At 39.9% G+C, this 17,370-nt stretch overlaps 1 protein-coding gene across 25 annotated transcripts in view; it reads right to left on the bottom strand.

Annotated features, from left to right (window-relative positions):
• The window catches only part of PBRM1 (polybromo 1), a 131,262-nt gene that overhangs the window by 98,916 nt on the left and 14,976 nt on the right, over positions 1-17,370 (bottom strand). For all 25 annotated transcript variants that reach the window (XM_047692109.1, XM_047692071.1, XM_047692064.1 and 22 more), the window contains 4 exons: positions 15,477-15,624; positions 8,776-8,919; positions 5,471-5,587; positions 16-84 (listed from right to left, as the gene is read on the bottom strand). In XM_047692109.1, the coding sequence (XP_047548065.1) occupies positions 16-84; positions 5,471-5,587; positions 8,776-8,919; positions 15,477-15,624 (478 nt within the window). The remainder of the gene's footprint in view (positions 1-15; positions 85-5,470; positions 5,588-8,775; positions 8,920-15,476; positions 15,625-17,370) is intronic.

Genomic DNA, 17,370 nt, shown 5'->3' with positions numbered 1-17,370 from the left:
TGGTTATCTTCGTACCTGTATCCTCTGAGCAATGGTCTTGAGATCTATAGGTTCCTTAATTATTGCATAATAGTCTGGATATTGCTGGAAGACAAAAACCCGGGCATCATAAATAAGAGAAAAGTATCCAGGAAATGAGAAACAAGCAAAAACACTGACAATCTGTTAATCAACTGAACAGCTCTGTCAGATGCAAGGCTACAGACACAGCTGTAGAGCATACGGTTTGTTATAGGTGAAGCAGAAAGAATTTGATTTTAACAAGATTTATGAAATACACAAGAGCACATTGTACAAGTTTACAGGTAGTATTCGGTAACTGCCATTATCCAACACTATAACTTAATGTTTAAAAAAATTCTAAATTCATAGAATCACACAATTTAAAATTTAAGGTTCCAACATATTTATCCCTGAAAATGAAATAGAATGTTTTTGAATGTTCTTATAAGCTCTTTTAATTTTTCAACTTAAATCACACAATATTATCCTATTTCATATAAAATTACTTTTTAAAAGATTTTATTTACTTTAAAGAGAGAGAACATGCACCTGTGAGTAGACAGGGGGATGGGAGGAAGGAATTGGGGTGGGGAGAGGAAGGGGGAAAAAAATCTCAGACTGATTCCACACCGACCGTGTAGCCCAACACAGGGCTCAATCTCACAACCATGAGATTATGACCTGAGCCAAAAAAGAGCTAGATGCTTAAACCAACTGAGCCACTCAGGCACCCCTCATATAAAATTCTTATGGATCTTAAACTACATAAGGTTGCAAGTTTGTTAGCTTCATGTTTAACTTAATGCTTCTACTTATTTTGGTCAAATTAATTCTTTTTCAAACTAAAACACATTAAGTGAAACCACATTAAAGAATCAAAGTAAAAGGGGTGCCTAGATGGCTCAGTCAGTTAAGCATCTGCCTTTGGTTCAGGCCATTATCCCAGTGTCCTGGGATCAAGCCCGGGCTTCCTGCTCAGTGGGAAGTCTGCTTCTCCCTCTCCCTCTGCCTCTGCCTCCTCCTCCTAGCTCATGCCCTGTCTCTGTCTCTCATTCTCTCTATAAAATAAATAAATAAAATCTTCAAAAAAAACCCACAAAAGGTAAAATTATAAGCACTCTCTGATTTCTTATCAAATATTAGCTTATCACAAGAAAATAAGTCAAGTATGCTAGAGGAATATTCTTGAAGAGTTTCACAAAGTCCACAGTGCAGGGACGCCTGGATGGCTCAGTTGGGTAAGTGTCTGACTCTTCAGTTCAGTTCAGGTCTCAATCTCGGGATCGTGAGATGGCACCCCGTGTCAGGCTCTGTGCTCAGCGGGAGTTAGTTTGAGATTCTCCTTCACCCTCTGCCCCTCCCCTGAATGCGTGCCCTCTTTCAAATAAATAAAATCTTTAAAAACAAAACAAAACAGGGGCACCCGGGTGGCTCAGTGGGTTAAGACTCTGCCTTCGGCTCAGATCCTGATCCCAGGGTCCTGGGATCAAGCCCCGCATCAGGTTCTCTGCTCAGCGGGAAGCCTGCTTCCTCCTCTCTCTCTCTGCCTGCCTCTCTGCCTACTTGTGATCTCTGTCAAATAAATAAATAAAATCTTAAAAAAAAACCCAAAAAACAAAACAAAACAAAAACAAAAAAAAACAATGCCCACACTGTATTCACTGCCCCAAGTCTTTTCTACAGGTTTGGTTCCTTGGAAGAAACAACTGAAGCTGACCAAAAATTAAAAAAACGAAATCTTGCCATTTGCAACTACATGGATGGAACTACAGGGTATTATGCTGAGTGAAATAAGTCAATCAGAAAAAGACAATTATCATGCGATCTCTCTGATATGAGGAATCTGAGAGGCAGGGCAGGGGGACATGGGGGATAGGGAGCAAAAAAATGAAACAAGATGGGACCGGGGAGGGAGACAAACCATAAGAGACTCTTAATCTCAGGGAACAAACAGAGGGTTGCTGGGGGCTAGCAGGGGAGGTGGGTGGGTGATGGACACTGGGGAAGGCATATGCTTTGGTGAGCGCTGTGAACTGTGTAAGCCTGATGATTCACAGACCTGTACCCCTGAAGCAAATAATACATTATATGTTAATAAAAAAAAGTTGGTCTACTATGTGGGCTCTCCAAGTTCTTCCAACCTGTTCAAGTCCTTGAAGCCCAAACAACAACAAAAAGCAGGCGACTACAGCCTTCACCTAGTTACTGGGCTGAAGGCATGGTCTCAGGGATGCTTCCTCTCATCTCATTCCTCAGGTTACCCTTACTTTCTTAACCCTACTCTTTTCTTTGCTTGGATCAAACCCGTTTTCTGCCCCCTCTCTACCAAGTCTACTTCAGAAGACAAATTATAGCAAGGCCACCCTGGCTGGGTCTACATATTCCCAATCCCCCTCTTCAGCCAATTCAGCTTGGGAAGGGCTCATAAAGGAAAGGTAAAAACTGCCCTCCCCTCCCAATCTCAGTCCTTGCTGACTCTGAAACTGTCACATCCCGAGGGACCAATGGGAACCTGCTTTTTCTAACCAACTTTTGCTACATGGTATTCCCAAAAGCCCTCCTGGAATGGAGGAACAGGATATTAAACATGTTTGTTTGTTTGTTTGTTTTAAAAATAAGCTCCACACCCAGCATGGAGCCCAATAAGGGGCTTAAACTCATTATCCTGAGATCAAGCCCTGAGCTGAGATCAAGAGTTGGGACGCTTAACTGACTGAGCCAGCCAGGTGCCCCAGGATATTAATGCTTTATTGCTCCATGTCACCCTTGGTGGCTTGACCACTGGTGATGATCTCCTGCAAAATAAGAGTAAGTCTTGAATAAAGACTATACTCCACATAACAAATAGCATGGAGGACAAGGGGAGTTGGGAGAGGAGAAGGGAGTTGAGGGAAATTGGAAGGGGAGGTGAACCATGAGAGACTATGGACTCTGAAAAACAATCTGAGGGTTCTGAAGGGACTGGGGGTGGGAGGTTGGGGGAACCAGGTGGTGGGTATTGGAGAGGGCACGGACTGCATGGAGCACTGGGTGTGGTGCAAAAACAATGAATACTGTTACGCTGAAAATAAATTTAAAAAATTAAAAAAAAAAGACTATACTCCTTTATTTTTTTTAAATTGTGGTCAAATATACAAAAAATGTACCGTTTAATCATTATAAGTGTGTGGTTCAGTGACATTAAGTACATTCACACTATTGTGCAACCACGGTCATCAACCATCTTCTAAACGTTTCATCCTCCCAAACTGAATCTCTAGACCCACTGAACAATAACTGCCCCCTCTCTCTTCCTGCCAGTCCCTGGAAACCACAATTCTACTTTTTCTAATGAATCTGAATACTCTGAGTACCTTCTATAAGAGGAAACATGCAATATTGGTCCTTCTGTGACTGGCTGATTTCATTTACTATAATGTGTTCAGGGTTCATTTTAGCATGTGTCAGAATTTCATTCTTTTTAGTTTATTTTAAATATTTCATTTATGTATTTGAGAGAGAGAACGATAGAATAAGCAGGGGTAGGGGCAGAGGGAGAGGGAGAAGCAAGTTTCCTGCTGAATAGGGAGTGGGATGCAGGGCTTGATCTAAGGACCCTGGGATCATCACCTGAGCCAAAGGCAGACTCTTAACTGAGCAAGCCACCCAGGCTCCCCTCATTCTTTTTCTAAAGGCTGAAAAATACTCTATTGTATGTATATACCACATTTCATTTATCTAGTCATCTACTGAGGGCCATCGGGTTGCTCCCATGTTTTAGCTATTTTGAATAATACCGCTGTGAACATGGGTGTACACATCTCTTTGAGATCCTGCTTCCAATTCCTTTGGGGTATGTACCCAAAGTGGAATTGCTGGATCATAGGGTAAATCTGTATTCAATTTTTTGAGGATTTATCGTACAGTTCTCCTTTTCTCTTAAAATTTAAAACATACGACCAATATAATCACTGTATTTTTCTAATCAGATCCACACTTAGAAGAGCAGTGGTCATATATGCTTTCTTTCTTTCAACTTTTTTTTTTTTAACTTTTTTTTCTTTTTAACTTTTTAAAGTAAAGTCCACACCCAACATGGGGCTTGACCTCATGACATCAAGATCAAGACTTGCATGTTCTACCCTCTTAGCCAGCCAGGTGCCCCTCTGCTTTACTTCTAATGTGGTAACTGTCCTACAACTAGTCAAGACACATCTCTAGATAACCAGTCATGTCGATGACTGATGGGGAAAACTGCATGCCGCTCATCAGTCAATAAGCATTTCTTGCACACCAGTGACATGCTGGATTCCAACTATATGGCAAGGATACAAAAGAAAATAGGACATAATTGTTCTTAAATTCAGGGATGTGGGAAGGAGGTAGATAAAAAGTAAACGATCACAATGGAGTACATGCGACAGTGAAGTACTTCTAAAAGTATATCCTTGTCTAGAAATACAAGAATGCAGAGGCCATCAAAATGTTTGTAGTTCCATGGGCTACAGTGGGACTTTAGCGATGCTCACTGCCTTTCGGTTATGAAGCCACAAGAGGCCCTGCCACTTTCAAAGGGTCTCACTTGTCTAGAAAACCTCTTCCTCTTTGGGGTAGATGAGTACTACTAGATCTCTCTCTTCTCCATCACCAGGAGATCAGCACTAAAAGAGGAAGAACTCATTTATCTTCTCATTCTATCTCCTGAGCAAAGAGAATGTTTCTTCTCTTTTACAAATAAAAGGCTTAGTTTATGTACTTATTTTGTTATTTTAAGAGTCACCAAGATTGGAAACAACCCAATGTCCATGGGCAGATGAATGGACAAATAAAATGTGGTATATGCACAAATGAGAGTATTTACTTAGCTTTAAAAAGGAAGGAAATTCTGACACATGCTCCAACCTGGATGAACGCTGAATATACGACGCTAAATGAGATAAGCCAGATACAAAAGGATATTGTATGAGTTCTCTTATGATCAGGTACTTAGAGTAGTCAAATTCATAGAGAACACAGAACGGTAGTTGTCAGAAGCTGGGGGCTGAGAGGGAATGGGGAGTTATTGGGGTTTTTTGTTTGTATTTTATTTTTTTACTTTATTTTATTTTATGGGGAGTTATTGTTTAATGGATACAGAGTTTTAATTAAGCAAACAGACATACAATACGAATATACTTACCTCACTGAACCATACACTTAAAATGGTTAAATGGTAAATCTTATATATATTTTACAATAAAAAACAAAAACCAAACAGTAAGAATAACCAATCAAAAACAATTTTGTTTTAAATTCACAACCTTCAGGAGAGATAAAATGGTAGAACATGCCCTACGTGCTTGCTGCTGTGGCCTCAAGGAGGGTCACCTGGCAGCCTCCAATACCTTTATTTACTAAGAACTATTAAATTTTCTGAAGTACTGAAAAATGAAAACCAAATGAAACAAAAACACACTTTAACTCATCTGTTTTTAACTGCATCACTTACCACTTTAGAAGGCAGTTTCTGAAAAAGTTCACTGATGAGACGTCCTGATGGATTTGTGGCTACAACTATTGCTTCAAGAAGCTGCTCCAGGATCTCCTTCAAGTAACTTGGAGAAGACTGGGAGGAGGAGGTTAGCAGGAAGGAGAGAAGAGACAGAGAATGACTGTGAGAGAAATCCAAACATCAATGCTAAAATGTTAAAATTAATTCAAAAAGCAACTTATAAACAGTACTTATTTAATCTAAGTTTCAAAAATACCACAGAAACGCTCTGATGCGGACATGGGGCTTACACCCCTGGAATGGCATACGTGACACTAAGGAGGCTCCTTATGTTACCTCAGCAACTAAATCCCTTGGACCAGGTCCTTTTACTGAAGTCTATTCCACAGTAAACACTCTAACAGTGAAATTCAAGTGCCATATGTATGAAACGATGGAAATGCAAACCTTCTTAGGGTCTGAGCAACTGAGACAGGGAAAACACGTCCCATGATACCTGACTCTCTCTACATCTGCTCTTCCTAACTACTGAAGTCTGAATATTCTGGTAGAACAAGGATGCATGTAAAGCTGTAAATATATACTTCTACCCATGGGGTGGCTCTATCAGATCTGATGACAGAATTCTAGCTATCTCAAAAGCAAATAGAGATCATATCAAATAATGCACATTACTTCTGCCCCGCAGACTGGCTGACTTACTCCTACCTTATTTACTGTTTCCACATGGGAAAGTATATGCCCCAAACAGCACTTGGCCAGGCAGGATCTGAGTGTGAAGCTGGTTTTTACAGTGAGCAATGGCATGTTTGCATCAAGAGTTACAGAAAATGGGTGCGCTGGATGGCTCAACTGTTTAAACACCCAACTCTTTTGACTCCGGTCATGATCTTGGGGGTGTGAGATCAAACCCCATGTAGGACTCTGCAGCCAGCAGGAGTCTGCTTGAGATTCTCTCCCTCTGCTCCTCCCTGACACGTTCACTCTCTCTCTAAAATAGATAAATAAATCTTAAACAAAAGAGTTATAGAACCATGTTCTGTGCATACAAAAGAAAGGGTAATGGTATTTCTGGCTTAAACCACAAAAGCATTGATCTTTGTGTCCTTACAGGTCTTTTTTATTTAGTACAGTCTCAATTTTAAGGTCCAATATTAACTCCACAGAGAGAACATTAACATCTCTTGAGCCTAGCACAGTGCCTGGCAATAACAAACACATAACAAATATTTAACAAATAAGACATGTGATTCTCTGAGAGTTTCCAACTATATAAGCTTAGAGAACCAACAAAACACTGATGAAATCAGACTAAAAATACCCATGCTTAAGTCATTTACTTCCTGGCTAAAACACAGTACCACAGAGTTAGTTTCAAAAAGAGCAGAGTTATACTCTGCAGCCAAGATTCCTTTCCTCCCAACCCAAACAGCTACTCTGGAAACACGTGTTGCAGATGACATGCAACGTGTGTTGCAGGGTGTAAATGCGCTCCCAAAACCTATTTCCACAACTGGGAAAGCTCCAAGGAAATCATTTTGAATTTAAAAATGAGAAGCGGGGTGCCTGGGTGGCTCAGGGGGTTAAAACCTCTGCCTTTAGCTGGGGTTGTGACCTTGGGGTCCTGGGCTCAAGCCCCACGTCGGGATCTCTGCTTGGCAGGGAGCCTGCTGCCCTCTCTCTCTCTCTGCCTGCCTCTTTGCCTACTTGTGCTCTCTCTCTCTGTCAAATAAATAAATAAAATCTTTAAAAAAAAAAAAAAAGAGAGAGAAGCTTGAAAATACCCTCTCCATTCACAAGAACTTAGGGCCAAGAAGAAGCCTGGGAGGTATAAACATGAATGTGCAAGATCCTCCCAATTTGTTACCAAAGAAACACAGGCAAGTCCTAAATGCAAGTGGTTTCATTTTTTGACTAGAACCCTGGAGGCCTATAAGACAACTGAGCCCACGGTAGGTAATGTTCTGCCCAAGAAAGCATGGGGTAAATCACTGTTCCTATATTAATACCGGAGAGTAAAATTCCAGGGAATCCCTAATTAATTGCCTTCTACCTAATTCTAATCATTTAACTGCCAGAAAGAAATTGACAAGGTACCCAAGAGCTACATTTTGAGAGTCCAAGAAGTAGTTACTTTCCTTTTTTAATAGAAAGAGAGAAACCGAGAGCATGTGGGTATGTGAGTGGCAGAGAGGCACAGGGAGAGGGGAAATCTTAAGTGGACTCCATGCTGAGCAGAGAGCCCAATGTGGGGCTCCATTATCATGACCTGAGCCAAATCCAAGAGTTGGACGCTTAACTGACTGAGCCACCCAGGTGCCCCGAAGTATTTACATTTTTGAGAAATTCACCTAGCATTTCTTTTCTCTGTGTTGAAGTTTCAGGAGAAGGCCTATTGAGGTTAACTTAGGGAAGAAAGGAGAACGCTCAGCTTTGGGTGTCTCACTATTTAGCTACAGAAGAGCGATGTCCTTACTTTTATTATCTTTCTTCCTCTAATTAAACACATGTGCTCATTCATCAAGTGTTTACCAGTACCTACACATCCCTCACAGTCTAGATGCCAGCAACAGGTGAATAAGGTGGTATTTTCTGTGCAGCTATCATTCTCTTTGGAAGAAGAAAGAAAGTAAACATGCAAACAGATAAACAAGTTATTTCACATATAGTAACAAAAAACTGAGGACCACAGAACAGAGTGATGTGATGATGGGAAAAGACGGGTACAGGGCAAACAATTTAGACAAGTCGTCAGGAAAGTCCACTCCTAGCTGTCTTAATTTTAAGTGATGTTAGAATCATGAAAAAGAGCCAGTCATAGAAAGAGCCAAAGGAAGCGTATGTTCCAAGCAGAAGAGCAACTGCAAAATTCTAGGGGCAAGAGCACATTTGGCATGTTCTGGGAACAGCAGCAGTACAAGCTACAAAAAATATTTCTAAGGTAATTCCAATGACTCTCCAACATTTAATCACAATACTGCCTACTGTTGTATCTCAATCCAGCAAAACTGGAACAGTCCTTGATCATATGAAGGTTCTCCTTAAAACTGAATAGGAAATATGCATTAATGTAAGAGCAACTCATGAAAACAATCACTCATGGCACTCAATGTCCAGGATGTCCTAGGATCTCTTGTAATCGGAGTGGGGATCTCTGGTCATATGCCCCCTTACCCTCCTAGTCACCAACACCACACCACAGGAAACCCAGTTCCCCACAAAAGCACAGAAGAAATCACAGGTAGGGGGGCCTCGTCTACTCTCACAAAGGTCCATCTTACTCATCCCAGCCGCACACTTACTCCTTCGGTCACTGTGCCTTGATTGTCTTGCCCATCTTCATCATCATCTTCGTCATCTGCTTCTCCTTTTTGAACAAACTCATTTCTTGTTCTAAGGTACAAATCCCATAGTTTGCAAGCAGCTTTATATTCAGGAGAATCTGGCTGTACAAATGAACAAAGACAAAAGAAAAAATATCACTTTAGTATTTTATTGTAAATCAACAACTACTTTTAAAGCATTCTGTTCCAGCAGAGACTAGCATTCTAAGACATCGATGCTGAAACTCTTACAACAAATTTAGAAATCTTTATGACTGAAAGATACATGAGCCTCAATTCCTCTTCTGAGAAACAAAGCATATGTTTTAAAGACATTCTGAAATCATATTATTTTATTTATTTATGCCCTATTATCTCATTACATTAAGATTTGAGGCAAAAGATAAATGATTTGTTAAATTAACACTAACAGAGATGCCTGGGTGGCTCAGTCAGTTATGTGTCTGCCTTTGGCTCAGGTCATGATCCCAGGATGCAGAGATCAAGTGCCCTCTGGGCTCCTTGTTCAGTGGGGAGCCAGCTTCTCCCTCTACCTGTTGCTCCCCCTGCTTGTGTTCTCTCTCTGACAAATAAATAAAATCTTTAAAAAAAAATGTAACCCTAATAACTCATACATGAACATACGCAATTCAAAAGGTAAGACCCAGTTTAAGGGCTGTAAGTGTAAAGTGTAGAAGCTAACGATTGTTCTACTATCACTTCTATTTTTAAGCTATTTACTACTTTATTTAAAGACTTCTTTTCCTAAAGTATAACAGGGATAAACTCTAACTGAAACTTCCCAGTAAAAGCAATGCTGGAACCAATGTTAAAATAAGCAGTGGGGCGTCTGGGTGGCTCAGTCGTCAAGCGTCTGCCTGCAGCTCAGGTCCTGACCCCAGAGTCCTGGGATTGAGCCCCACATCAGGCTCCCTGCACAGCAGGAAGCCTGCTTCTCCCTCTCCACTCCCCCTGCCTGTGTTCTCTCTCTCACTGTGTTTCTCTCTGTCAAATAAATAAATAAAAGTTTTAAAAAAATAAACAAATAAGTAAAGCTAAACTTTCAAATCCATGCAGGTGCTGCCAGTAAGGAGAAAGCAATGCTCAAAAGAGCAAGAAGAGAGTCAAAGCAGGAACCCACATGACCGAGCAGAACACTGAAGCTTGATGTCCACTTGAGGGCTTCTGTAAGGTAAGATAAACCTAAAGCTTTAGTTTTCAAAGCTCTCTGAAGCTGCAGGACAGGAGATAAAGGTCAGAGCCCACCAGAAGCTGGGACTCCAAACACGACCCTTGTAGCCTAAGCAGGAATTCAAGAACAATTCAGTGTCTGTGATGCCTGGGAACAAGACTACTCACCTCATCCTCCACCCAGCTCAACCTGTGCTTATCTCCAACCATAACGCTGCAGGGAGAGGAGAGGCATGGGATGATTCTCCTCTGAGAAGTCCTCATACGCTAGCCCTAACAAAGACAGGCCAGGTGCCTGGGATAAGCAACACACTACCCTAAATGAACCCAATTTCAATCTAAGCCTCAAACAATCTCTAGAGATCAAGTTCCAAGAAATGTGAGCTCAAGGTTAAACTTCATGAAACACAAAAGAATGAAACCACACAAGAAAGCCAGCAGAAATAACCACAAAATCAGACACACAAGTATTTCAGATTTTGGAATTATGCCATAGTATGAAAAATGAGTATGTTGAACATTTTTAAAGAAACGATGGGATTGAAAAATAGAAGCAAATTGCAGGAAACCCTGAAAAGAAAACTACTTCCAAAATATGAAAAACACAAATATTAGAAGAACTCAACAGTGTGGTTTAAGAGCAGATTTCAAAGAAAAGTAGAAGAACTAAAGAAATTACATAAAAAGTGGGGCGCCTGAGTGGCTCAGGTGTTAAGCGTCTGCCTTCAGCTTGGGTCATGATCCCAGGATCCTGGGATGGAGCATTGGGCTCCAGGCTAAGCGGGAAACCTGTTTCTCCCTCTCCCACACCCCAGCTTATATTCCTTCTCTCGCCGTCTCTCTCTCACTCTCTCTGTCAAATAAATATATAAATAAATAATCTTAAAAGAAAAAGAAATTACATAAAAAGCAACAAAGGCACTGAAAAGGGGACTAGGAAAGGTTAGGAGAGACAGAGACTTGAGAGGGCTTTAGCGGAACACACAATCCGAGTTCTAGCAGGACAGAGTTTGGCTGGGGCAGCGCACAAAGACAGAACAGCTGCAAACTTCCCCAGGCTGATGAAAAACATCGATCCAAAGATTCAGAAAGCCCTACAGTTCCCAGACTATACTAATAAAAGGATATTCATATCTAGACACATCACCGTGAAACTGTAGAACACAAGAGACAAAAGGAAGCCAAAGACAGCCAGAAAGAAAAGATAGCTAACCTTTAAAGGAACTAAAATTATATTGACAGAAGACTTCTTGATGGCAATAAAAGAATAAAGAATAGGGACACCTGGCTAGCTCAGTCAGAAGGACATGCAACTTCTGATCTCAGGGGCTATGAATTCGAGTCCCAGGTTGGGTATAAAGATTACTTAAATAAATCAACTGGGGCATCTGAGTGGCTTGGTCAGTTAAGCATCTGACTTCAGCTCAGGTCATAATCCTGGTGTCCTAGGATTGAGCCCTGCACTGGGCTCCCTGCTCAGTGGGAAGCCTGCTTTCCCTCTCCCACTCCCCCTGCTTGTGTTCCTGCTCTCCCTGTCTCTCTGTCAAATAAATAAATAAAGTTAAAAAAAAAAAAAGAATAAAGAGTAGATTAAAAATCTGCCACAAAAGGGGTGCCTCGCTGTCTCAGTCAGTGGAGTGTATGACTCTTCACCTCAGGGTTGTGAGTTCCAGTCCCATGTTGGGTGCAAAGATTACTTAAAAATAAAATCCTTTTTTTTTTTAAAAGGTTCATTTATTTAAGAAAGAGAAAAAGGGAGAGAGAGAATGCAGGCAGGGGGAGGAGCAGAGGGAGAAGGGGAAAGAGAATCCTCAAAAAGACTCCCCACTGAGCACAGAGCTCATGTGGGGCTTGATCCCAGGACCCTGAGATCATAACCCGAGCCAAAATCAAGAGCCGGATGCTCAACCAACTGTACCACCCAGGCACCCCAAAATAAAATCCTTTTTTAAAAAATCTGCCACAATAGAACTAAAATGCAAAATATCAGTTGCATAAATAGATCAGAGTTGAATTATTCTAAGGTCTTTTTTGTGTTGTTTAGAAGGAGGTTTAAGATGCTGATTATTAGGGGCGCCTGGGTGGCTCAGTGGGTTAAAGCTTCTGCCTTCGGCTCAGGTCATGATCTCAGGGTCCTGGGATCAAGCCCCGAATCGGGCTCTCTGCTCATCAGGGAGCCTGCTTCCCCCTCTCTCTGTCTACTTGTGGTCTCTGTCTGTCAAATAAATAAATAAAAATCTTTAAAAGATGCTGATTATTAGCTTTTGACTTTGGTAAATTAATTATGTACATTAAAACTTCCTAAATAAAATCTAAAAGATTATCAACAGATTTTTACAACCCCCACAAAAAAGAGAAAATCAGAGGGAATAACAAAATGAAACCAAAGGAAGGCAGAACGAAAAACAAGAAAAAATATTACAAGATGAGATAAAGAGAAAGTAGAAATGTAGATGATAGGAATACATCCAAACATAACGTTATTACTGAAACTGTAAATAGATGAAATTCCAGTTAAAAAGATTAACACCCATATTAATAGAAATTCATGCATATGCTGTTTACAAGAGATGCATTGGCACCAAAAGGCTGAAGGAAAAGAATGGAAGAAAAATAAACTAAGTAAACACAAAAATAAAATCCGCTAGAACTATATTAATATCCGACAAAACAGACTTCCAACAAAAGACATTACTGATACTACATAATGCAAAAAAAGTACAATTTACTAGGTCAATACGACAATTTTAAACTTGTATGCTCCCAGTTGGAGTTTTAAAATACATAAAGCAAAAGATCAACAGAGTTATAAGGAGAAACAGACAAATTCATCATCAGAGCGAGAGATTTTATTTTTTTAAGATTTTATTTATTTATTTGGCAGACAGAGATCACAAGTAGGCAGAGAAGCAGGCAGAAAGAGAGGGAAGCAGGCTCCTGGCTGAGTAGAGAGCCCGATGTGGGACTCGATCCCAGGACCTTGAGATCATGACCTGAGCCGAAGGCAGAAGCTTTAACCCACTGAACCACCCAGGCGCACCCAGAGTGAGAGATTTTAAAACACCTCATTTGGTAAATAGTTTGTACAGATAAATCAGTAAGGATATAAATGATTTTAACGACAAAATTAACAAGCTAAGTGTGATGGACACATGCAGAATCTCGTATCCAATGACCAGCCACCCTTACTCTAGTGACAGAATTTACAGCACCTTTATTCATGATAGCTAAAAGGAGAAACAACCCAAATGCCCATCAGCTGGGAAATGGATAAATGAAGTGTGGTACAGCCATATAATAGCATATTATCCAGTCATAGAAAGGAATGAAGTACTAATATGTGTTACAATTTGGATGAACCTCGAAGACATGGGCAGTGAAAGGAGCCAGTCACCTAAGGCTGGATAGTATTTGATTTCATTTATATGCAATGTGCTGAAGGACAAATCCACAAGGAAAGAAAAGGTGGTTGTCAGAGGCAGGGGGGAGGTGAAATGGAGAACACCTGATAATGGGTATGGTTTTCTTTTTTGAGGAAATGAAAATATTCTGGAGTTAGGTATTAGGTATTAGTGATGGCTGCACAACTTTGTGAATATGCCAAAACTCGCTGAATTCTATACTTTCTAATTAATTAATTAATTAATTATTTTTAAAGTAGGCTCCATGCCCAGTGTAGAGCCCAATGCAGGCTTGAATTCACAACCCTGACATCAAGACCCAGAGATGATGTCAAGAGTTGGACGCTTAGCCAACTAAGCCACCCAGGCACCCCTGAATTCTATGCTTTAAAAGACTGCGTGACAGAAGGGAAGGGGGTAGAGGGATGGGGTAACGAGATGATGGGTGCTAAGGAGGGCATGTGTTGTGATGAGTACTGAGTGTTGTATGCAACTAATGAATCGTTGAACACTGTATCAAAAACTTATGATGTACTATATGCTGGCTAACTGAAAATTTTAAAAATTAGCATTTGCCAAATAAATAAATAACAAAAGACTGTGAATTTATTCTCAATTAAATTAAGAATTACATATAATATTACACAGTATTAAGAACAAATCTAATGACACTTTGCAGAATCTTAACAAAAAAAATCTAAAACTTTGCTAAAATAATTTAAAGAAGCCTTACATAAATGATGACACATCAAATTTAAAGACTGGAATAATCGATATCACCATTATGTTAATTCTCCAAAATATGACTGATCCACAGAATCCACGCAATTCCAATAAAACCTCCAATTTTTTTATGCTTGACTTAACAGATAAATAGATAAGAAAAGGGCCAAGAATGATCAATAACCAGTGCATTCTTACCTGATAAAGAATTTTAAAGCCATAATAACTAAGGCAAGAATAAAGTAGTCGAGTAACAGATAAACTTGCCAAAACAAAAGGAACAGACTAAAGGGCCAGAAAGGGACCCCCTGTGAGTACATGGAAATGGTGGGAGCACTGATGGTGCAGACAAATGTGGAGAGGATGGCCAGTTCAAGGTGCTGCTTATTCCTATTAGGAAACAGAACCCTACCTCACAGAAGATGTAAAAACCAATCTGAGCTGCCTTAAAGGCTTGTATGTGAAAAACAAAACTATTAAGCTTTTAGAAGAAAATATAAGAGTGTCTTATAATCTTTGGATAAAAGGGATTTCTGCAACAAGACACAAATGACAAACCACAAAGTTAAAGAGTAATAAATCTGATTATATTAAAATAATCTTTTGTTCATCAAGACATCATGAAGAATGAAAGACTCATAGTGGGAAAAGATACGTTTAACCAATATAACCAGAGAGTATTAGTATCTAGAATATATAAAAAAAACTTTTAGGAGCACCTGGGTGGTTCAGTGGGTTAAAGCCTCTGCCTTCGACTCAGGTCATGATCTCAGGGTCCTGGGATCGAGCCCCACATCGGGCTCTCTGCTCAGCAGGGAGCCTGCTTCCTCCTCTCTCTCTGCCTGCCTCTCTGCTTACTTATAATCTTTGTCTGTCAAATAAATAAATAAAATCTTAAAAAAAACCAAACTTCTGAGATAGATATGAAAATGACAAACAACTCAAGAGAAAAATGGGCAAAAGATTTGAATAGACACAAAAGAAGTAAAAATGGCATCATGCAATATGAACCTTCAATCTCTTTTTTTTTTTTTTAAGATTTTTATTCATTTATTTGACAGACAGAGATCACAAGGAGGCAGAGAAGGAGGCAGAGAGGCAGGCAGAGAGAGAGAGGGGGAAGCAGCTCCCTGCCGAGCACAGAGCCCGACACAGGGCTCAATCGCAGGACCCTGAGATCATGACCTGAGCTGAAGGCAGAGGCTCAACCCACTGAGCCACCCAGGCGCCCCTTTCAGTCTCTTTCTCAAAGAAACAAACTCAAAACACCAAATGAGAAAACACTACTTACCTCCTAGAATAATAAACAGTGAACAGCCTAACTATTATCAAACTGGATACTGTCCAAACGGGATGCTTTCTTACCTTGTAATAGGCCTTTGCATTGTTAAAAAGCAGCTGGAAGTCAGCCGTCAGCAGATTAACATCATCATACTCTTCCATTTTTAGCTTTTGCTGGATTTTCATCAAATCAATGGGCTGAGAAACCACTTCGTAATAGTCTGGTTGATTTCTGTTGTAATTTTTTTAAAAGGGTATTAGTCCAAAGCCCATATAAAGTTATATTTCAAGACCACTTGTGGTCATGCCCAACATTCCAAGCTATAGAACATACTAGACTTACTCCCATTATTAGAACTAAAAGACAGCAACAAAAGCCAGGTGCATCCGCAAGCTCTTTTCTAAGTATATATTAGCAACATGAAAACCTAACATAACATCTGTGATGGATATTTATATGCTAAATATTTAAGATTTAGGACACCAGAACTAAAACAATGTCACCCAGCATCTTCTGCAAATGAAAATAACTTACCTTTTGTAGAGTTCAACAGTGGCTGAAAGAGATTCACATTTCAAAGCTCTTTACAAACTTATAAAATGGATTGTCTCTTCACTTAGTGACCACACAACTTTTCCTGCCAAATACTATCAAGTGTCTATTATATATATTGCTCTAATATCAATTACTATACTTACAGAGGAGAAAGATAAGGTCATTGGCACAAGGGGCTTACCAAAGATAACAGGGTGTAAGGCATAAACATGACCAAACTATTAAAAAAAAAAACAAAACCCTAAACATAGGTATGATAAATAAAAAATCAGGACGTTGATTATCTCTTGAGGGGAGGGATTGTTAGGATCACACAAGAAACTTTAAAGGTGGTTATAAATGAAAATTTCTTTTTTTTTTTTTAAAGGATTTTACTTTATTTATGTGAGAGAGAGAATGAGAGAGAGAGAGCACATGAGAGGGGAGAAGGTCAGAGGGAGAAACAGACTCCCTGCTGAGTAGGGAGCCTGATGTGGGACTTGATCCCAGGACTCCAGGATCATGACCTGAGCTGAAGGCAGTCACCTAACTAACTGAGCCACCCAGGTGCCCCATAAGTGATAATTTCTTAAGTTGGGTTTTGGGTTCATGGATGTTTATTATTATTAATCTCTCTGTATTTTTCTTATAAAAATTTTTTATTTAAATTCAATTAATTAACACATAGTATATTCTTAGTTTCAGAGGTAGGTGGAGCTCAGTGATTCATCAGTTGTATGTAACATCCAGTGCTCATTACGTCGCTTGTCCTCCTTAATGCCCATTACCACCTGGGGCTTTTTTCAAATGGAATTTCATGAGACAAGTAAACCTCCTGAAAAATTATTTCAGTGACTATTTCTCTCAATTCTCCCTCAGGGGTAGGTAGTTAACTCCATTCCAGAGGTATAAGAAATAAATTATTACATACAAAGAATGTCATGTCATTAAGGCTTTAAACTCTCTTGGGACCTTGGCTGACATGTTATAGCCATATATGTAGGATATAGTTAATTTTTAAAACCTTTGTTATTCTGACATAGAATCTGCAAGAAAGAGATAAAGCATGTTTTCTGAACCATTTGAAGGACGGCTGCTGACACGAGGTCCTATCGCCCCTGAATAATTAAGTATTTCCTATAAACGAGGTCCACAGCTCAACCACCAAAATCAGGAAATTGGTAACTGTTCCAAAAGTTCTGTAACTGTTCTGAAAGTGTCCTTTATAACCAAAGGATCAAGCCCAGAATCGTGTGCTGCACTTAGTTATATCTCTTTAGTTTCTTTTGTTCTGAAACAGGTCCTCAGTCTTTCCTCAAACTTTTAGGGTCTTGATACTTTCGAGTAACTATGGGCCAGTTATTTTATAGGGTGTCCCTCAATTTGAGTTTGTCTATTTTCCTGACGAATGAACGCAGGATGCGCTTCAGCAGGACTGTGACA

The sequence above is a fragment of the Lutra lutra genome, chromosome 1, assembly GCF_902655055.1.
Source record: "Lutra lutra chromosome 1, mLutLut1.2, whole genome shotgun sequence".
In the NCBI taxonomy this organism is placed as follows: domain Eukaryota; kingdom Metazoa; phylum Chordata; class Mammalia; order Carnivora; family Mustelidae; genus Lutra; species Lutra lutra.
Note: the sequence above shows the minus strand (reverse complement) of the source record. Positions and strands in the feature narration are given on the sequence as shown.